Source organism: Clinocottus analis, unplaced genomic scaffold (genome assembly GCF_023055335.1).
Source record: "Clinocottus analis isolate CAN_PGR_092001 unplaced genomic scaffold, fCliAna1.0.p SCAF_22, whole genome shotgun sequence".
Taxonomy (NCBI): domain Eukaryota; kingdom Metazoa; phylum Chordata; class Actinopteri; order Perciformes; family Cottidae; genus Clinocottus; species Clinocottus analis.
In genome coordinates this window covers 9,589,412-9,610,568 of record NW_027175954.1, presented here as the reverse complement: position 1 = coordinate 9,610,568, position 21,157 = coordinate 9,589,412, and the positions used below count along the sequence as shown (strand labels likewise).

The 21,157-nt window shown below is 41.0% G+C and overlaps 3 protein-coding genes across 4 annotated transcripts; 1 reads left to right on the top strand and 2 right to left on the bottom strand.

Moving 5' to 3' along the window:
• Positions 1-1,226: 1,226 nt before the first annotated feature.
• Positions 1,227-6,086, bottom strand: si:ch73-109d9.3 (uncharacterized). Its single transcript, XM_068588499.1, has 4 exons — positions 5,272-6,086; positions 5,052-5,194; positions 4,825-4,918; positions 1,227-3,403 (listed from the first exon to the last, which is right to left on the bottom strand). Exons 1-4 carry the CDS (start codon positions 5,573-5,575, stop codon positions 2,202-2,204), a joined length of 1,743 nt encoding a protein of 580 aa, XP_068444600.1. The 5' UTR covers positions 5,576-6,086; the 3' UTR covers positions 1,227-2,201.
• Positions 6,087-6,775: 689 nt separating this feature from the next.
• Positions 6,776-10,944, bottom strand: si:ch73-109d9.2 (uncharacterized protein LOC565042 homolog). The gene is made up of 4 exons (XM_068588857.1): positions 9,590-10,944; positions 8,915-9,045; positions 8,526-8,634; positions 6,776-8,301 (listed from the first exon to the last, which is right to left on the bottom strand). Exons 1-4 carry the CDS (start codon positions 9,852-9,854, stop codon positions 7,130-7,132), a joined length of 1,677 nt encoding a protein of 558 aa, XP_068444958.1. The 5' UTR covers positions 9,855-10,944; the 3' UTR covers positions 6,776-7,129.
• Positions 9,987-20,112, top strand: LOC137792986 (uncharacterized). Of its 2 annotated transcripts, none has more exons than XM_068588855.1 (5): positions 9,987-11,019; positions 13,967-14,136; positions 14,242-14,308; positions 14,426-16,611; positions 16,840-20,112. In XM_068588855.1, the coding sequence occupies exons 1-5, from the start codon at positions 10,749-10,751 to the stop codon at positions 18,886-18,888; spliced, it is 4,743 nt and encodes a 1,580-aa protein (XP_068444956.1). In that variant the 5' UTR covers positions 9,987-10,748; the 3' UTR covers positions 18,889-20,112. The 2 variants fall into 2 exon arrangements, with proteins under 2 accessions (XP_068444956.1, XP_068444957.1); XM_068588856.1 differs by having other exon boundaries at positions 9,988-11,019; positions 14,245-14,308.
• Positions 20,113-21,157: the final 1,045 nt, after the last annotated feature.

Here is a 21,157-nt window from a genome sequence, read left to right as displayed (position 1 = left end):
ATTGTTGTGCGATTCGTTAAGACGCTCTTAGCGCTGAAGAGCGTCTTATGAGCTGTGAACGACGTGTTTCCCAGAGTCGTTCTTAGCTTAAGACGCTCTTTCACTAAGAAGGAAACGTAAGGTCGGTCTGACCCACTCTTAACAGACTTCTTAGCGACTAAACGCTCACTGCAGCCGCGTCAGGGAAAGTTGTATCTGACATTCACAGGAATACTTAAACCATGCGTAATGATGAATGTGCGCGCACAGCTGCAGGACACTGACGCAAGAAAAAAAAAATAGCATAAAAAGAGAAATAACGATATAAAAATAAAGAATTTCCCCTGTGTTCCTGAAGCTACATAAATAAAATGAATCATCATTACTATCACTCATTGCGTTTTCACACACATTCGGCATCTGCATATGAGTTTACGTTAGCTATAAAAACATCAACAACCCTGGTATCTCACAGATATCAGGGAAACAGCGCTGACTTTCAATTGGAAGGGTTAAGGTTAGGGTTTTTTTTATTCTTGAACTTGTGTTTAATGGCTCATTCTAGTCTCTGGACCTGGGCTTGTGTTTACCAGACTTTTGAGAACAACACTGAGGAGCTAATCAATAATCTAAATGTGAAGTATAAGACACATGTTTAAGCTACTATCTCCTACTTAGTGTTTTTAAGAGTTCATATTAATCATACGTCCTCTTGGAGAAGTGTCAATCTTATGTTTTTTGTTTTGTTTTAATGATTTTTTTTTGTCACGTGAAATGCCTATAAAATAGTCGGCATAGTTGTTTAGATTGTAAAAGCATAAAATAAATATTGATCAGAAAAAAAGGAATATCCCTTCATTGACCAGTTTTAGTTTTATCTGAAATGTTCATGCTTTTTTAAAATCTATAATACCTACAGTAGCACTTTACATATTTATTGAGATTACTGGATCCCCATCAGTAATCTTAGGAATCTTCTTGGGGTCCACAGAAAAGACAAAATGGAATACATACAAAAACATGCAAAACATAATGTAAAAAATGTTTAAAATGTTACAAAGAGAATAATCAAATAAAAATAAAGAGTAGTCAGATGTAGTTGAGGACTAGGATGTGTGCAGTGCACCCTTAATTTATACAAAAAAAAATCAGATGACTACAAAAGCAATAGAAAACACGAAGTCTTGAATTGTGTAAGGTGTGCCTTTAATTGTTTTTTAAATTACAGATTATACCTGTATGAGTTATATGTGGAAGTGGTGAATTCCAAGCAGTAATTGCACGAAAAATAACTATACGTTTGAGGAGGTTTGTTCTTGGGGTTGGAGGTATCAAGTGACCTAAGCGAGCGTTCCTTGTGTGGTGGTTATGTCTGTTACATGTATATTGTAACTGATTGAAGAAATATTTAGGTTTCTGATTGAATACTACCTTTCTGAAAAACAGTGACGTTTTATTTCCACTGAAAACCATGACAAGCGAGAGTAGATATGTTAAATGGAGAACAATACAATTAATTTATATGTAAATACATGGATAGAAATAAACGATAATGGAAACAAAAAGAAACATGACTTAAAAATAAACGTAAAAGTGGTGTAACATCCTTTTAATTGCAACACTGGGCTAAAGCTACACATTTCAGAATTCTTGCAGTTCCACTAACATGTTATATTTATGTGAATGTATTAGGTGTGTTCCCATCCATTTCTGTATTGCAGCCATCTAAGATCTACTCTAATCCAGGTTCAGAGGCCTCTGCAGTGCCATTACATTTCTTAGTATTTTCAGGACAAAAGTAATGTGATGAATAACTTAAATTTAAATTTGGGAGCTTGAGTAAAAATGAGCAGCAGATTAATACAGAAAATAAATACAGGTCCATGGTCAGTTGTACAGTAGGTGTGCCTTTGCTCAAAAACATGGTGCGATTGAGTGGAATAATTAGTTGGACTTGAATTCACAGAATAAATATTTATTGACCAAGTGACAACTGACCTATCTCTGCATGACTCACAACACACTGCCTTTCATCCTTTAATAACACTACAACAAGTTACTAGATGAACCTTTCTGGAATGCACAAGACAACTTGGTACGATCACTCAAGAGACGAGTACACAAGAAGGATTTTTGCAATTGTAAACATTACAATAGAAACACTGTAGCATCTTAACCCAAGAGAAACACACACTTGTCCTTATAGCACTTGCTATCCACCATCATACATCCAGGTGGATTCTCTGGTGGCGCTTCAGGTTACATTTCTGGGTGAAGCGTTTGCCACAGGCCACGCAGCAGTATGGTCTCTCTCCTGTGTGGACCCGCCGGTGGGCCTTGAGGTTGCTCAGCTTGGTGAAGCTGCGACCACAGAGGGCGCAGCAGAAAGGCCGCTCCCCTGTGTGAGTCTGCAAGTGGGCCTTCAGATTGCTGGGGTGGGGAAAGCACTTCCCACACTGGCCGCAGCGCAGGAGGTGCCTGGGGCCGGCGTGAGGGTGAGAGTCCGGATGGGGCAAAGGGTCGTCGCTGCAAAGGGAGTTGGCAGACTGGTGTGTCTTGATGCTGACCCACGGGCCACCAATTCGATTATGTGCTGCTGCCAGTTTGTCGCCCAGGTGAACTCGCTGGACTAAGAGTGAAGGAGGAGGAGATGCTTTAGACGTGGATGGAGTTCTGTTGAGGGAATTTAAGTTTGCACTATGAGAGTGAGCTAATGACAGGGCTGCACTACCACTGTTCGAGTACGTGTGAGGGGCCTTTTTCATCGGTCTGTGGAGGTGCTGTATAGCAGCTTGCAGTCTGAGACCCGTGCCCACTTTGGAATGTAGCTTCATAACCTCCTGCACAGTGGCTTTGTGGGAAATGCGGTTCTGCTTCAGTGCTTCTGAACTCCCTCTGTGCTGTTTTACTGAGCGTGAAAATGATGCCATCCTGGACTTTGTCATTTTCTTTTTGTTAGGCTCGCTTTCCATACACCCATCCGAATCGTCACTTACCTCCTGCTTGATAGTCACACCCAACGCATCACTGTTGGACTGGAGTCTTAACATAGGGGACACTGCGGATGAAATCTGGTCTCTATTTGGAGTAACTAGAACATCCACATGTGCTGTGACACAGTTGGACGGCTGGTGTTCTGTTTGCTTTAGCGGACCTCTACTTGGATCACAGTCCTGTTCTGTTGCAAGTCTGTGATTCTGCAGTAAACCAGCTGTTGCGATAGTCCAACCACTGTCCACCACTAAAGCTGGATCTGTGGCCATGAGCGTGTTCTCATGGTCTTCAGGAAAGACGTAGGCAGCAGACATCTGTGTGTCTTGCTTAATGACATCACTTAATAGTTTCTCACTATTCTCTTGAGGCTGTTTTGGTTGTGCCCCTTGGGTCTTCTCAGTGGCGATGGGGGATTCAAGTTCTGCTTCAGCTGGAAAAAGAAATAGAATTAGTGGTTATAGAGCGTATTCACGTGACGTCATCATCTCATCCGCGCCATCTTGGGGTCCACCTCGTTAGCCTGCTGCTAGTAGGAGTTAATGGGTTTTGCTATGGATTTTGCGTACTGGAGACAAGTTTTTACACACAGGCAAGTTTCAAGGCGTACAAAAGTCTGCAGGCTTATGCCCAATTCACACCAAAAGCGTAACACTTGTTTCCCTGATTTTACTCGCTCGACACGTTATGTGGTTAACTCGTTTTTCGCTTTTTGCAAGCAGTTGCGGCGGAAAGCCGGCGTGGCTTAAGTCCCGTGACCCCAAGTTACTATCGTCACTTAGCCCGGTCGCGTTCCTGTAAAACAGTTTTCATTTCAGCTATCGACCGTGGGACATTAACAACTATGTCTGCGTTATGCTTGTTGTGTAAATACCACCAATAAAACAAATGTCGGAACATTAAGCGCCCCGTGTCTGGGTTCATACTACAATCCGTAGTCGCACACAGCTATCTCCGGCTCCAGGACGCGTGTCTGGATGAAGCCGCTTCCAGCGCTCATTCAGGACCAGCAGTGACTGTTTGGCTGCCGTGCTGAGCGCTGTTCCCATGTAGCCAGTGTTTTATTTTACCTTGAACTGAATCACAGAGTAAAGGCAGACATCGCCCGACGGAGTTGCCATGTTCATAGCTTCCTCCCAAGTTTCCATCCACAGTTTCCTTTGCGCAATTGAAAGCCATTGATTTTCGCTGGGCGAATGAGCAAAAGGAGATTATTGACAAGAGTGCGGCAATGGCAACGTGCCCACAACCCGATGTATCAACAGAAACACATGAGAACAGTCCTCATGCTCATACGCAGAGTGAAACCGAAGCAAGTTAGATGCATTATTTGAGAAGCTGGAAGTGTAGTACAAGTCTGTCTTGTTGAGCTAATAAACCCATATTCTGAATCATTAGTCCCACATCCAAAAATAAGGCACAGTACAATAATCACAAGACACGCCGTTTTGAACTGAAATTGTGTCTCCTTCAGGATATAATGGTCATTTCTTAAGAAGAGCGGCATAAAACACAGCAAAACAATGCAAAGGTGCTCGACATAAAGACACAATGTATAAAAGTGTAACATACTGTACTAAAACTGTCTACGTGAGACACTATTAACCTATTTACAAGCCATGGTGACAAATGAATTCTGAAATCTACTAGCTACGGGGGGGAAAATGCCACAATCTGCAATTTGCTCTTTTTTAATACTACATATTTAAAAAGAAGTGTGATACATTATTTATGTTAAGTGTTCATCATGTAAACATGTGCAAGATATTATGTTTCATATTTATTTTGAAATGTAAATATAGATGTTCAAACTTAATATGCAAAGAAAACGAAGGGACATAGCACAACACTTACCATCAAGAGGATCACTCCAATGCACAGAAAAACAAGACGGCTTATTCTCATCTTTCACATCCAGCGCTGTCAACAAATCGTCCTTTTCAGTCATCTGAACAGCACAAAAAACATGGGTTATTTTGTTAGTTGAAAGCTTTTAGGAGAAGATATGCGTAAGGACTCTAGGAACAATACTGATTAAGCATCACTGATGTATTCTACTATGAGATAGTCATTAGACCCACCTGTGACTTCCTTGTAGGACTGAAAGATGATGCAGATGTGTCTTCTGCCTGTGTTGACTCCGGTATGACTTCTTGTGTGCAGCTTATTGACCACCGTTCTACAGAGTCACCTTCTTCTTTTACACCACAGCTCCCAAAAATGTCTGGAAAACACAATTGCTGATGTAAGATGACAGAATAAAGTGTGTGCGTATGTTCATATATTTCTGCTCTGTCTTACCATTTTGTTGTTCTGTCGGCCTTTCGTCTTCAGTATTACTGGACAGCTCTACATCTTCCTTTGAACAGTCGATACACCTCCCAGTTTTCCTTCCCTCTTTCCCCCCTTGGTCACTTAATTGTGTCTCAGCCCATTGCAACTGCATTCTCAGGGACTCCACCTCCCGGCTCCTGCGCTGCATCTCCTCCAAGAAGCCGTCCTCGACCAACCTGGTGACCTCGTACATGGCCGTCTTTACTACAGTCTCCATTACATCCGACAGCTGGGTCTGGAAAGTTACAACGAGGGTGTCCAGATCCGACATGATTGACTGACAGGGTCTCGTGTCTTATAACGGAATCCCGGGTGTTTGTGAGAAAAATAGACGCCTATATGTTTTTTTCGGAGAATGCTACCACAGGTTGTTTACGCTTTAACGTAACACCATTGCTTTACATTAACTTCTTGGTGTGGGGTTTTCAGGCAAAGTTAATGAACAATACACAGCTATTCATTGCATTATGATCGTTTAAAGGCTGGGCTCACGATGCCCAACGAGATATTTACTGATACGAAGTACCAGATTGTTAAAAGCCAGCTAATGTGACTCCTTAGCTTAATGGTAGCATTCGTATGCTATCGAACGATAACTGCGTAAAAACGTCAACAAACCGTAACGTGACACCATAACAAATTATGAAAACCATAGTCGAGCCTCACGTCTTGATCTATTTACACTTGTGTTCAAGAATTCCGTGAGTGACAGCTGTTTAGCTCAGCAAATGCATGTGTATTAAGCGTTCAACCCAGTTAGCGTTTTAACAATCGCTTGTGGTCCTCCTTGTTTTTCCTCGTGAGTCGTGACGTCATATCGAGCGTACGACGGTGGCCTTAGCAGAGGTCTGACAATAACAAAACGCGTTTTAATAAAGTGAAACCTACACGCTGCACCAAGCAGTCCATTTTAAGTTAAACTCATTGTTTGAAATAGAAATGCCGTATATCTTACCAGGCTCTCTTAAAATGCTTAATCAAAAGAAAGGAAACAGTGAGATCACACTTTTTCAACCAAAATGAAGATGGATCAAATAGTTTATATCATTTATGTAATTGTTTTTGATACTATATGCACTTGCTACTTTCACATAAAAAAAAACTAGGCCTGTACAATTGTATGTTAGTTTATGTAGAAATGTTCATTTTGTACTTTATTGGCTTAACTTAGAATGAGTAATTTATATCTACACAAGAAGTGTGTGCTCTCTGAAGTCCACCACGTTGCACCTCCGTGTTTCTACAGTAGCCCAGTACGGGCAATCCAAATACTCCCTATAAAGCAGACCTGGGAATTGTACGGCACCAGGGCCATACCAGACTCTTTGGCTGTCGCCGACTGGCCCGTGGGAGGTCAATGGGAGATTAGACATAAAACATAAGTGTACATCATGCATGTTATACAGTTGCATTGCTTTTATTTTGAATGCCAATGCTGCTGTAGAGGGGGGGTATTCAAATGCAAACTCACTAAGAGATGCCACTAAATCCTGCATTGCTATGTAAAAAAAAAAGTAATCTTAAAGAAAACATTAACATTTTTTTTTTTTTAATTGAATTTGAAATGTTATCACAAGGACAAAGTTTCGCAAAATATGAAGCAATACATGTGTAAAGACAATAAAGACATTTTATCAAACACAAGAAACGTGCATGTCATCCTTGTCCTACATTCTTCATGGAAACAAAAGTTTTATATTTTCTTTTTAAATAAAAACAAAAAGGCTTGGAATTGGAGAGAAGGAAAATAAAATAAAAATGTTTTGGATTTAAAAAGGACCATTTTAATATATAATCATTCTGATGCTCTTTCCCTAAAAACTCTTTATAGATCTGTCATGTGTTTACGTTGATGTGATTTCAGATGATCCATGCGTTTAAAACTGAGGCCACAGACAGTGCAGCAGTATGGTCTTTCCCCCGTATGGGTACGTTGGTGAACCTTCAATATGTCTGCCCGTGTGAAGCTCTTATCACACATGGTGCACCGATGAGGTTTTTCCTGTGTGTGAATTCTCCGATGCAACTTCAGATTCCAGAGACGGCTGAACTTGTTCCCGCATACACTGCAGCAGTACGGTTTGTCACCCATTTGGCCACACTTGTGTGTTTTTAGGTCAGAGAAAGAAGGGAAACCTTTCCCACAATGGCTGCAGAGGTGGAGTCCCTGCCCCGAATGGATCCTCTGGTGGACTTTGAGGTTACAGGCTTGAGTGAAGGTCTTTCCGCACTGGGTGCAGGAGTACGATGGAACTTGTCCGGTGCCTTTATGTGTCTGTCTGTGTGCCTTTAATGAAGCTGAATCAGGGCAAGACATTGAACACTGATTACAAGCGTGTCTTCTACCTCCTCTCCCTCCTACTTGATGCTGTAGCCTCTCTCCCAGGCTTAAGGCATCACTGTATGCATCTGGCGGTCTATACATATCCTCGGTGTTGTCTAAAGACGGGTCAATGCGAATGCCCTGGCCCCTGAAGTTCAACTTGCCGCCTGGATCACTAGACACATGTTCAGGGTACAAGATACTGGGATCCTGTAGATAACCTTCTTCATTGATCAATAAACAGCTTAGTTCTCCACTTACATCAATGTTTGTCCTTGTGGGAGAGCCAGCAGGTGAACCGATCGTGCCCCCTCTATTCCGTGACGCACCTATTTGGTAAACTTGATGCTCGGCTCCTTCTGGTGCTTCCAGATCTCCCTCATAGTGCCCGATGTAATTCAGATCCTCACCCAGTTGCGAAGGTGATCCTTGTAACCCATCCAAGTTACCCATGTCTATCATATTGGTGTCTCCATAGCTGGTTTTGCTAAAGCCAGCCAATTCTTCCATACCATATCTATTTTGAAAAAGTGGTTCAGATGGGTCACCCGAGTGTCCATCGTGGCCGGATTCTGGCCTCTGGTCATAGCCGGCTTCCCAGTTCAAATGACTCTTTGGGATCTTCTGGTCAACAAAACGTTTACTGGGCCCTGGCAGACCTGATGCCTCCGTTTCTGATCAATGAGAGAAGAAAAGATGTGTTCACAGTTATGGTTACATGGACTACAATGACACAATTGCCATATAAACACTAAATATAATGACTTTGGAGCAAGTGTTTATGAAGTGTGTCATCTGGTGTTAATAATCTTCCTTTGAAACAGTGCTGTAAAAATGACTAGATACATACATATGATATTATTATGCTTAAAAAAAGCTTTGCTGAATGTGTACTAACCATCCAAGTTGACTCCCCATCTATCTTGGGACTTATTAGTTTCTGGTGTGATCTGAAGGGCTTCCTCCTTGAGCAACCTATTCAGCTTTTCACCATGTACACCTGGAGACTGGCAGACAAGTAAACGACAACATTCATACAAAAGGTGTTCTCACTTCAAGAGAAACTAAAAGCTTGGCATTAGATCAACAGGCAAGTCTAATTGAACTCTCCAGCATTTAAGTTTCACAAAGAAGGAAATACTGAAACATAACAAAGGTTTTCATGCTGTATTTACTTAACTCCTGGGCAATTTACTACAATACAATGTCCATTGACAGTACTTACAAACATTTTACATGTCAATCTAATTTATTGAAGCTAAATGAGTGTAACAAACTGCCCTCTACCTGTGGTGCCGTCATGGCACTGTGGGCCTCTGTTCTTGTCTCTTCCATTTCATGATTAGGTGTCCGTCCTTCAGTGCTTCGGGAGCTATGCATTTCTTCTTGCGACACACACTCCTGCTTAAGACTTTTCTCTGCAGCAGAAGAGGAAAACATTTCTTGAAACTTTGAAATAAATGTTTGCCTATTTACACACCGAGCGGAAACAGAGCAACATTAGCATGCATTTGGAGTCATGCTTCGGGCACCATAATAAATAAAAGTCTCCAGAAACCTCCGAGGGAAATCCGGTTCTGTGGCTGCTAAATGTTTCATCTTGTTGCTAACTTTTTGTCTGCTGTTTGGTGCTGAGCAGGTAGCATAAAATATAGACAAACAAATCCACGGAATATTTCCGTGTATTTGTCACTAAACAACAATCCCCTCACATAGTTCAATTACTTGTTTAAAAAAGCATTGGTGCAGCTTTAAAGTTATTGCAGGGCACATTTGTTGACTTATCTCACATCTATTTTCTTTAACGTGTATGATTACTTGAAACGATTTTCTAGAATCCCTTCGGCTATACTTTAAAAAAAAGTTCAATACCAAAAGAGTTCAGGAAGGTCATTAAGTTGATACTCCTATGTGACAAAATCAATAGTAGCTGAATGGATTAATTAGTAACACCTGACTCACCTGTCGCACTGGGATTATCCTCCCCGGACACCCCGACTCTTCCACAGTCAAGGCATTTTGCTTTTCTGTCTACCTCTCTGTCTTTACGGCGGCTCTCCGACCACTTCAGTCGCCTCTTTAGGGACTCGACCTGCTCCCTGCACCTGGTCACCTCTTCCAAGAAACTGTCCTCCACCAGCCGCGTAATCTCATACATGGCAGCTTTGAAGACCGTTTCCATTACGCCAGAAAGTTGGGACTGAAACGTTACTATTGTTTCGGCCATTATGCCGATGACGTGATAAGTCTTTTACTCTCAGTCAACTGAAAAGAAAATAATTTCCGACTGGCAAAGACTGCAGTTGTCTGGTAACGTCGGTGTCTTTAAACTGGATGTGCCCGTGTCTTTAAATCGTTTGTTAGACCAGGTGACGGAAAACAACTCGTGCGCGTCTGTTGGTCGGTACACATTGACCGTTATGTGACTTCCACCAAACCAAATGTTAGAGTTGCTTGTCACATCAACACTAGCTAACTAGCTTCCTGCACTATGATAGCTAGCTAGGCTAGTTGTGAATAAGAGTTAAGTCTAGATTCCGACCCACGCGATAAGTAATAACCGGGAGCATAAAATAACCACCGTTAACATTCATATAATTAATGTTAAGTGCAAGGTGGGTTTGGTAGTTTAAAAGAAAAAAAACAATTTCTTCGCTGTAGTCCAACGTTACAAAATGCCGTTAGTCTATCATTTCCGGTTGATTCCGCAAACAACCGTACTTCCGAGGTATAAAATACGGGTCGTGAGTTGGGACAATCTTAAGAGGTTTAGTTGAATTGTTTTTTGTTAAAGAATGACGCCTCCTGCTCAATAATTGGATATAACGCCTTAATTGTGATGAATTGCTCACACATGTACCTGTGTAATATTAATCAGGCAATTGACTGATATATCTACAAAACATACCGTCAGGCATTTCTTTGTGGGTCACCGGATATAGGCGCAACTCCCTTCTTCCGTTAAAGTGCGTCACACAAAGCAGAGAGACCGCGTTTGGCCACGACGGAAAGGAGCCATGTTAGTCAGCGCCCAACGCCATATTTTTCTTAACTATACACTTAATCTACTCGTAAAAGTGTATTTTTAACTAAACTTAGGCGAACTGTCAACAATTCCAAAATGTCGGCGAACGATTTTCAGTCGAAGTACTCCTCTGTCATGGAGAGTATGCTCAAGGGCGCAATCGCGGAGACCACGAAACTTTTCGAAACTATGGTCGACGAGCTGAAGGCAGAAATATCTGGAATGAAGAAGGAGAACGAGGACCTCAAAATAAGATGTAGCCAATTTGAAAGTGCGAGAAACCCACCTACTGTTCACACCGCAGGAAGTGATTCTCTTCAAGGGCCTACCGACGGCTCTGAGAAACGTGACCGAGCTGTTCAATGCGGTGAGTTGTGACATCCGCTACGAACAAGCATGGGAATCCTTAACAATGGGCTGATAATGCCATGTGTGGTTTTATAATTATATTTGCGTAATATTGGATACATATAGCATTTTATTGATGTGAGGTCGGCATAGCTTGATCATAGCTAAAGCGTGGGATTCAAAATGGGAGGGAAACCATACAATGCTTCCTTGGCTAGCAGCTTCGTACAGTGTGTTCCAACATCAATATAGGTTGCGTCATAATGGTAGTATCCAAAACTCAACCTTTTACAAACTATATGAACTCCAAAGTATACATTCATTACCCCACTAACTTTCTATTTTACTTGTATGCTTTAGATTCACTATTGTAATTTCATATACATTGTGTACACACAAGGAGAATCCGATAATGAAAAAAACATTACTTTCTAACCCTTTTTTCAAAAACAAAATTGACAGTGCAAAACATCTTCAGAAAGCACAGAAACAGGTTGCTCCTTAAACCTCCCTCAGCTGTTAAAGTAATTTAAAAAAACGGACCAACACAAATTAGATAGATAGATGGATAGGGCTGGGCAAAGTTGAAACAAGTTTAACTGATTAATCGCATTATGCACCAAATTCGTTAAAACTTGTGTATTGCACATTCTTATTTTAAAGTAAGGTTAACAGAACAATATAACAGGCACTTTGGCGCAACAACAAGTTAAAATGCATTCATTATATAGTTTATAAATCTGCCCTGTTTTTTCTGAACAGGTACTGTTCAGTAGTAAGGGTGCGTGTTAGGGATAAGCCACTACTTCTTTTGTCCATGTTCAGTTTGTTGCTTACCATATTTTAAAAGATGTATGTTGAAGACCAGTAATTGATAACCTTGATACAAAAGCAATAAGTGCTTTTCATGTTTTGTAGTTCAGTTTTTCTTACTCAGTAAGAAAAGTCCAGTCTGTGTTGGCTTGAACAAGTGTACTGAAGTCTGACAGCTGACAGGTATCTGCGTGATTAATGTTCAATCTGGACGAGAGCCTGCATGTGGGAGCTTTGTGAGGCGAAGCGGCTCGCGGCAGCACTCACTGCTCGTTGAGCACAGAAACTACAAAAACTACTAAACTAAGCGTATTTGTGTACTATGAAAAGCGCTATATAAGTTGAAACTATTATTACATAAATACGTGCTTTCACAACAGACTCAAGTCGTTAACAATGCCTGTCTGTAAGGCTACGGAAGTGAGCGCACATGCATAAATTGTCTTTAAAGTGAAAGCAGTGCCGTTGTATTATATACAACGGCACTGCTATTGTTTTTTTTATTTTTTAAATTTCATTTTTGATTAACCTCACGCGGGGCGAATTGCAAGAACCATAAAAAGGGGGAAAAAGATTGTAATTAACAGGAAGTATTTTTTTTTCTATGACTTCCTGTGTATACTTTGATGGCAGCCTTAAACTGTCCCATTTGACCACAATTGTTTTACTCCGCCTTCTGCTGCGGCCGCCAGCTCTTTCCAACGAGCCTGTTCATTTGCACACCCGGAGTTCAAAAAATAAAATGTTTAACGCAGGGGTAATCTGGCACTCCTTTAATGTGAACTATTTGATCACTGCATGTTTTTTTTGCATGTTTGTTTGTTGTTTTTTTTTTTTTTTGCATTGGTAGGGGCTTATCGCTTTAAATCTCTCACAGACGGCGTAGTTCAGACCTGGGCGTCTTGCGGCTCTCCCAGTCCGGCCCACGTAAGGTCAATCAATAATGAATGAATAAATAAGATGCACGCCATTAATGCAATACAGCGACACTGCTTTTACTTTAAAGGAGATTAATGTAAGTAAGTGCGCGCGCTTCCGTAGCCTCACCGACGAGCAGTGTTGACGAATTGAGCCTGACGTGAAAGCATGTATTGTTATGTAGCTTCTGTTCTCAACGAGCAGTAAGTGCTGCAGCGAGTGTTGCGACGAGTGGCTTTGCCTGAAGGGTCATTTATACTCGGGTTTTACACAGAGACTCAAAACACGCAAGGGCCCCCTTTGCGTAGTCCCATCTTGCGTCACCCAAATTTTCTGACTATCCGACAAAGCTACGCGAGCCGTTCGCAGCCCACAAGGCTGTGATTGGCCTGCTAACCACATCCTTTCTGCGTCTCACATTTCCGGTTTCATAGCATAATACCGCTGTTTTTAAAAGCCATAGCAGAAACACGAACAATGGATCCCGTTGAAGAACGTTTGGCTGAAGAGGTCCGCAAATATGAGCATTTATATAACCCGTCTGACGGAGTGTAAGGACACGCAGATGGCGGTGAATTCCTGGAGGGAGATGTCGGTGAACGTCGGTGTGCAGGTCGACTCTAAACAGTCATTGTGCCACCTACTGTTCTGACGTATAGAAAAGGCACGGGAACTATAAACCAAAACGAGTCCATCGATCCAACTGCGTGGCCAGCCGCAGTTCTAGTTGCAAATGTGTATATCGCCCTTTGTAAAGCGCTCACAGATGGTCAGTCTACTGGCAGGCTCAGCGTCCAGATTGAAAGTTAATTGCGCATGCGCAATTCTCTTGACCCCGTGGTCTGATCCACTATGGCAGAGCACTTTTAGTATTCAGTATACAAGTCAGTATAACTTCTGGATCTTTAACTCTTCTCAGAAAGAGAACTTTCCACACATCAGAAGATTGAATCCAACCATGACCTTTTCATAAACAGAAGTCAAATCAGATTGGGAGGGAAAATTGTGACCCATATTATACATATCATCTCACCGCACTTTGTTTTCATTAATAACAGTTGTGTGTGAAATGGTGTATGCATGTTTCATTTTGTGTGGCTCTTATTTGAGCTGTCTGAGAAGAAGCTAGTTCTTTGTATTCTATTAGCATCTTTTCAATGCATTTAACTTCACAGCATTGTTATGAGAATTGTAATTTTCAAAAATGTCTTTTTTTCTTTTCTTTTTTTTTACAGACCTTGTTCCTATCCGCACGATATTGGTGGAGCAATGTCAACCACTGAGGCACTCATCATTGCAAAACCAAGAGCAACAGTGCAGTTATGAGCCAATGGAGTACAGTTTGCAGGACCACACCTATGGAGAGGGCACTACTCAAATGGCCTTCATACTTGTCAAACGGGAGGTCTGTGTAAATCTGAGCAATCAACAAACTTATTTTCCCATTTATCCCTGAAAATTAATTTTTTTCTCATCCCTCTTTCTGGACCCCCATGATGATTCTTCTCAGCAGACTGTCGTGAAGCAAGAGGAAGCTGAGGCTCTTGTCTCTGGGCCAGTCATAAGTGATACAACAGGTGAGGAGTTAAAAGAGAATTTTATTTGTGTGATCATAAGCAAGATTTACAAAATGTGGAGGTTCCTTACTCACCATTATCATCTTTTTATGTCTTATATTTCCTATTGCATTTTAGGTTCATCACAGGCCTCTGCTTGTGCAACAGAAAATGAAGGGTTGCCCTTTTTGGGAATGGATAGCGGTTTACAAGGAGCCCAGAACCAATTGTCTGAATTGGAGCATTCACAAGTCCTGCCCCTCCTAGCAAAAAAAGGCAACATCGAAGAAGAGTCGGATTTAAATCCGAAGGAAGAACTCATAACGCCCGAAAAACACCCATTGGTAGTGGCGCAGCATCAATCAGAGGTTGAACTCCTTGAAAAAGAGCAACAATGTCAAAGAGAGGGCAATACGTCAATAAGTGAACAGGCTGATGTTTCTCAGCAACACGATGTAGACTTGAAATCTACCGAACGGCTGTCACAACCTACTGCGCTCAAAAAAGGAGAAACCTGTGAAACATTTGAAAGTAGTGTGGATAGTCCCCAGCCAGAACAACGTAGACGAGGACGGCCACCAAAAAAAAATAAACGTCTGCAACATCCAGGCAAAGCAGTTGGTTCTCTCACTGTATCAGAAGCCTCTGAATGTTCCTCTGAAAAGGAAAAATCATCTGCATCTCAACAAACTTGTATGGAAATTGAAGGGGCGATTAAGGCTTCATTTACTGTTTCGCCTGCAAATGAAACATCAAACACTCAAACTGTTCAGCCCAGAGAACGCCGCACTTCTGTTACTCTACAAGATGCATTACTATTAGTTGAAGCCATGAATCAGTCAACAGTGAAAGATATATTGACCTCACCTCAACGAATAGCAGCACTAACTCAAACCCAGTGTTCCCCAAGTGTAAGTACTTTAGAGACTGTGCACGAGATTCCAGCACAGGAAACGCAATTGACAAAAGAGAAACTTGGTATTGCTTCTTTAACATCAGATGCCACTCGAACTAAAGCTCAGGCCCAAATTAAGGTTGTCATTCCAAAACGACAGCAAACAGTCACGCCATCGTTAACTGCTGCAGTTAAAGCAAGTGTACATTCACTGCAGCAGCACCATTCCCATCCTCTGATAACGGTGGTAGCACCGAGCAAACCTAGTACAGTGGCATCTCATAAACTACTTGCTATGCCAAGAGCCGAATCCTCATTAATACGCCCTAAAATAGCAGCACTGTCACCAACCCAGCTTCCTACTGTTGTATCAACGGTTGTTGCTGCACAGAAAAATAGACTTCCAGGCCTTACAACTGCAGGCTTGCCTCTCGGAACTACTTCCCTTTCCTCAGTTCCTCAGAAAACTAAACATATTACGTGCAATGAATTGTTTTCTATTGGCTCGTTAAAGCCAGCCGCCACCACCTCTTCTGACCTGCAGTCGGGGACTCTACCACATCCAAAAATAACAATTATAATTCCGAGACAGGTGTCAGCTGTGGCATCAAGTAAACCTCAGTCCCAGACAATTGTTCTGACAACCACACAAGAGTCGACCGAATCTGCTGCTGCGATAGTGTCATCACCACAGTTGATTACTTCATCGCAGGACTTAAGCATTTCTGTGGATACACAAACCGTTTTAGATGAAGTAGCCGCAATATCAACTCAAAAGAGGTATAAAACATTGAACAACTCAGAATTTATCAAACAAACTGCTTCCGAACCGGTAAATGCATCTATAGAAACCTGTTCCAGTTCAAACATGTCACTTGGGCTAGTGCAATCCTCTGTGTCTCCAGTGGTACCACCGACTGCTGTGGTCAGATTGACCAGGCTCCCATTTCTAATATCGGCCAAAGAAGCAGTCTTAGTCTCAAGATTGCCTAAAGAGGCATCTTCTGAAAGTCAATCCATCTTGAAAGAAGATACCACACAAGAGAAACCATCATATTTGGTCATATTGACACCGCTATCAGAGGCGCTTAATTTGGAAGAAGACTCTGATAGCAGGCCATCTACACCATCCAAGGTGTCGGCACCAGTGGTTGAGAACTTGACAATAGCCATCAACGAGACTAAACCACCAGCTGTAAATGGTACAGCGGGAGAACCTACTTCTAAATCTGATGAGGAAATAATAAGCATGGCAGTGCTAAGTTGTGCATCACCTGATGACCCATGTATGAAGGAGAAAGAATCAGCTTCACTCATGAAGCTAACGCCCATCAGCAACAAGGACACAAATGATCCTCAATTGCAGATAACCAAAACCCAGTTCCTGGCGCGGCTGGCAGTGACACCTTTACCAGAAGAACCAGAAAAGGTAATCTGGTACTAAACATTTCTCCGTCTGCAATATAATTACTTTGTGGATAGAATCATATTTACACTGTAACTGCTTTTTACTGTTTTGTAAAAAATAACTGCACTATTCTTTAACAATTCTTACTAAAAAAACATCTTGTACTCTTGTTTTTATTTAATTGTATCATTAAAGTCATTGATTATATAGATAGTCAAGATTAATTTGTCATTATGCTTTTTGTTATAGGTCTCTTCTGACAACTCGGAAAGTGCCACAACTGCAGAGATCAGCACCAGTGAAAAGAAAAGGTTACAGAAAAAATCCCTCGTGGCCCAACTCCGAAGTCATCTCAAAACTCGCTTACAAGCTAGAAGAATGAAAACAAATTCAGAAACATGCACAACTGAAGAGACCCCCACTGTAAATCTAAAAAAAAGTAAATTTGAGAATGAAAGTCCTAAATATATAGCTGCAACTAGAGAACCTATACCCATCAGCCCAAAAGACCCAGGAGTAGTTGAAGATGTTACCGCTTCAGTGACGACAACTAAATCCCCTAATGTTAGTCCTAGGAGATCTGGACTACGTGAAGCAGATGCTGGACCGAAAAAGACTGTCGATGAACCGTCTTTTATCAGCTCTCGGAGGTTTAACGCTACTAGAAAATCAGCTCCTGTCACTCCCAGGAGGTCTAGTTCAGGTGCACATGGTGTAGGCGCCAAAACAAAAAAATCCACTTCTGTGAGTCGCAAGGGTTCTCCAGCAATTGAAGAGCGTGCTAGACCTAAAAAGACCAAATCCACTTCTGTGAGTCCGAGAAGGCTTAACTCAATTAAAGAAAGTGCAAGCCCTAAAAAGCCCAAATCCACTTATGTGAGTCCTAGGAAGTCTAGCTCTGAAAATACCAGAAACATTTCGGTGCATTCTCGGTGGATTAGTTCAACTAGAGATGGTGCTAGCCCTAAAAGTACCCAAGCCACTTCGTTAAGCCCTCAGAGAACTAATTTGAGTAGAGAAGGTGTTATTCCTAAAAAAGTCAAAATTGGTCAAGAGACATCAAGTTCAAGTAAAAATGGTACCAGCCCTCAAGTGATTATTGATAACTTAACTTTCTGCCGCAGGAAATGTACCTTACCTAAAGATGGCTCGAGCAGTAAACCGAAAAAAAGAGAATCCAGTTCCTTCGGCCCTAGGTATAGCATATCTACAGACTGTGCACATACTAACAACTATAAGAGTGAAACGGGTTCCCCAAATGTTAGATGGCCTAAATTTGCTAAATATGGTGTAAGTCCTACAAAGACAAGGGAGTCAACTCCTGCTAAGAAACCCAGATTAAGTCAAGACGGTACTAGTCCAAAACAAAAATTAATAGTGAGTGCTGCTAAGCAGTTGGCTGAAGCAGCAAAAGCCAAAACGATAGCTAAAAAGAAAAATGGAGGAAAAACAGGCCAGTTAGCAGAGAGCCGCGCTAGCTGTGATGTTGTGAGAAAATGTACAGCTAAAGCTGTCTGGACTCCTCCTAGACTGCCAGCCATTAAAACATCTCCGATACGGAAACGGAAGCAGCCGTTGTCACCGAGACAGCAGGATCATACAGTAGTTTACCCCCACAGTGTTTCTCTTCTTCCCATACCCGTCAAAGCTCCACCTGTTGTCTCACCATTACAGCCTTTATCAGTCATTGGTAGGCGGCTGCTGAAAAACCAATGTGGCGAGTGCGGTCGTGTCCTCAGCAGCCTTGCTGCCCTGGAAAGCCACGTTAGTCTCCACACAGGTCAGAGACCTTTCTCTTGCACACTCTGTGGAAAGAGGTTCCCAGACTCAAAAGGTCTTAAACGGCATGGCAGGGTGCACCGCAATGGTCGGATCCATATCTGTCAGCAGTGCGGGAAGGGCTTTGTCTACCGTTTTGGCCTCACCAAACACCTCCAGATGGTACACAGGAAACTTAAACCTCACATCTGCCCTGTTTGCAATGGGGGATTCTTCACGAAGCGAGATATGGAAGCCCACGTACGAATGCACACTGGAGAGAAACCATTCCATTGCAACCTTTGTGAAAAGAAATTTGCACGGAGGGTAGAACTAAATGTGCATTTAAGGTGGCATAATGGGGAGAAGCGACACTGGTGCCCATTCTGTGGAAAAGGATTTTTAGACTTCAATAACCTGAAAAGGCACAAGTATATCCACACAGGGGAGAAACCACATTCCTGCCCCCACTGTCCCAAGAGCTTCACGCAGTCAGGCCACCTGAAAAAGCATATAAAAAGTCTACATAAAGTACTTTGAAAGGTGGACATCCAAGATGCCACCCAGTTCTAGTGAGTATTTAAGGAGATGTATTTAAGGAGAGAGATATAAAGGAGAGAGATATAAAGTCTTGTAATACTTGTTGCAAAATGAATCATACAGGGGTTTTTTTTTATTTTTTTTATTATGTAATGCATTTGTAAAACAAATGCAAATAGAGAATATAATTTATTTTCTCATTTGTCCATCTAATGGCTTTGTGTTTTTAAGAAGTGCATATAAACATTTTATGTTAAGATTTGATTGAGAGGATCATTATCAATGTCACGCTTGTGAAGATTGTCTTAGCTTAAAGACTGGATGCAGCGCCTCTTGAAGCTTTGTTTAATTTGTAAAAGGCATACAGGTGCAACACAATTATTTCAAACGTAGAACAAGGAATATCACAGGATTTTGTTACGTAATTGAAAAATTCAAATGTTAATCTGACTCTGACCTCAAGTAGCCTTTGTGGTGTTCATAATACATCTGTTGTAGAAATGGGTTATAGTGAAAACATCTTCATGTAGATCAGCCACATGTTTTACTGTTATAACCTTTTGGTGCATTGGTATATCACAGATGACCCACAATTATAGAAAAACCCAGTGGATATGTTAAAATATCTTGCTGTTGTGTTATCACTTAATAGTGTTTATTCATGTATTAGTTATTACTACAACCAAACTTAAAATGGTAGCATATACCAATTATCAAAGGTTTTGATCACCTACTTTTCACTATTCTCACAGGACATAAATGTGACATTCTGACAGCTGACAACACGCAGTCAATGCATACAACATATTTAATTATGGTTATATACTTGTTAAATTACAATTGTGTGAATGCATTTAAAATTCATTACGTTGCAGGTTCTGTCATGATTTTGACTTCAAAACAGCGTCGGTGTTCATCTGTGATCTTTAAAGAGCTGAGCAGAAGTTTAAACTTAAACTACACTTATTTCTTACATTGTTATTGTGTCTAACATTCTAATGGATTACAAGAGAAAGGAATTACCAAAGCAATGTCTTTACATCCATGTCCATCTTGTTTCTTCTAAAAGTGTACAATATAAGTGTTGGACATCAACCCACTAGTCAAGAATACTCAACCTCATGTAAGAAATTGTAAATATGTCATTGCTATGAAAGATGAGATGTGTATTTTCTTGGTCCTGTCCTTTGAGAAAACAGATAATAAATAGAGGTGGTGAACTGATCCCCTTTTGTGTATATTTTGTCAGGAAACCTAAATTGTTTGAAATTCTTTCATAAGATCATGTCCATTTTAGAAAATGAATTAATTAAAAAAACTATTGAATGAAAGAATTGTATTTTTACAATGCGTTAAGGATAACTACTGAGGCCCAGTTTATTTCTAATTGTGAAAAGATGTGCTATACCGCTATGATTACATCTACATTAGTGTAGAATAATGGCCTGCAGTTAGTGCACGAAATACGAACACTGTCAGTTACTATTAGTTGTATTATTATTAGTGATGACTGGATATTGTCAGTCTTAAAGGTGTTGACAGAGTAGAAGCATTGCTGTGTCTGGTGATCACATACAGCTGCACTTTAATCCTTTAGGCATAGTGTGCTTATTTTGTCTTGACAAGGCTCTATATATAGTGGACTGAAAACAATTCAGTGTACTCCCGGGTAATATTAAAATGCCTTTATTTTACATGGCAATAGGTATTTAAAACGACCAACATGTTGCAGCCAACATGGGAGTTCATAACAGTTGTTTCTACTAAAGTTACATCAAAGACATTTATTCTACCATTATAGTACAGTGGAGGTGAACGCAATGATGTTGATGAATGAAGTAATGAAATTTGAAATGGAACATATTTTGTTATATAGAGAAGGTCCATCATCCCATTTCCTTTTTAATATTGTTTTGTTGGAAAATGGTCAACAAAACCCAATAGAGTATGCCAATTGATTACTGTGCACTACACACAACATGGTTCAAATAAGGGGTCTTTTGTTGCCTATGGACAACACATTTTAAATGCTTGTTCCATAAAATGTAAAATCTGTCCACGGTAGTTGGTTTTATTGTCCACAGTAGATGTGAATGAAAAAGTTGTTGAATCTTGCTTCATGCTTTGATTTTCTGCACCAAACAAGATTTTTACAGCAGAACTGACACGTTGCAAACAAGAAAAAAACATGATGAAATGAAAAAATATTTCATGTTTTTGTTTTTTTTATCAGAAATAATTCATCTGGTAAAATATAAGTATACATTAA

Coding starts and splice junctions, on each gene's coding strand:
- LOC137792986 (XM_068588855.1), top strand. CDS start 10,749: ATGTCGGCGAACGATTTTCAGTCGAAGTACTCCTCTGTCATGGAGAGT. Junction 14,137..14,241: donor TCATACTTGTCAAACGGGAG/GTCTGTGTAAAT, acceptor GATTCTTCTCAG/CAGACTGTCGTGAAGCAAGA. Junction 14,309..14,425: donor AGTCATAAGTGATACAACAG/GTGAGGAGTTAA, acceptor ATTGCATTTTAG/GTTCATCACAGGCCTCTGCT.
- si:ch73-109d9.2 (XM_068588857.1), bottom strand. CDS start 9,854: ATGGCCGAAACAATAGTAACGTTTCAGTCCCAACTTTCTGGCGTAATG. Junction 9,046..9,589: donor GGATAATCCCAGTGCGACAG/GTGAGTCAGGTG, acceptor CTTCTGCTGCAG/AGAAAAGTCTTAAGCAGGAG. Junction 8,635..8,914: donor GTGCCATGACGGCACCACAG/GTAGAGGGCAGT, acceptor CTTGTCTGCCAG/TCTCCAGGTGTACATGGTGA.
- si:ch73-109d9.3 (XM_068588499.1), bottom strand. CDS start 5,575: ATGTCGGATCTGGACACCCTCGTTGTAACTTTCCAGACCCAGCTGTCG. Junction 4,919..5,051: donor GTCCTACAAGGAAGTCACAG/GTGGGTCTAATG, acceptor TGTGCTGTTCAG/ATGACTGAAAAGGACGATTT. Junction 3,404..4,824: donor TTGGAGTGATCCTCTTGATG/GTAAGTGTTGTG, acceptor TTCTTTTTCCAG/CTGAAGCAGAACTTGAATCC.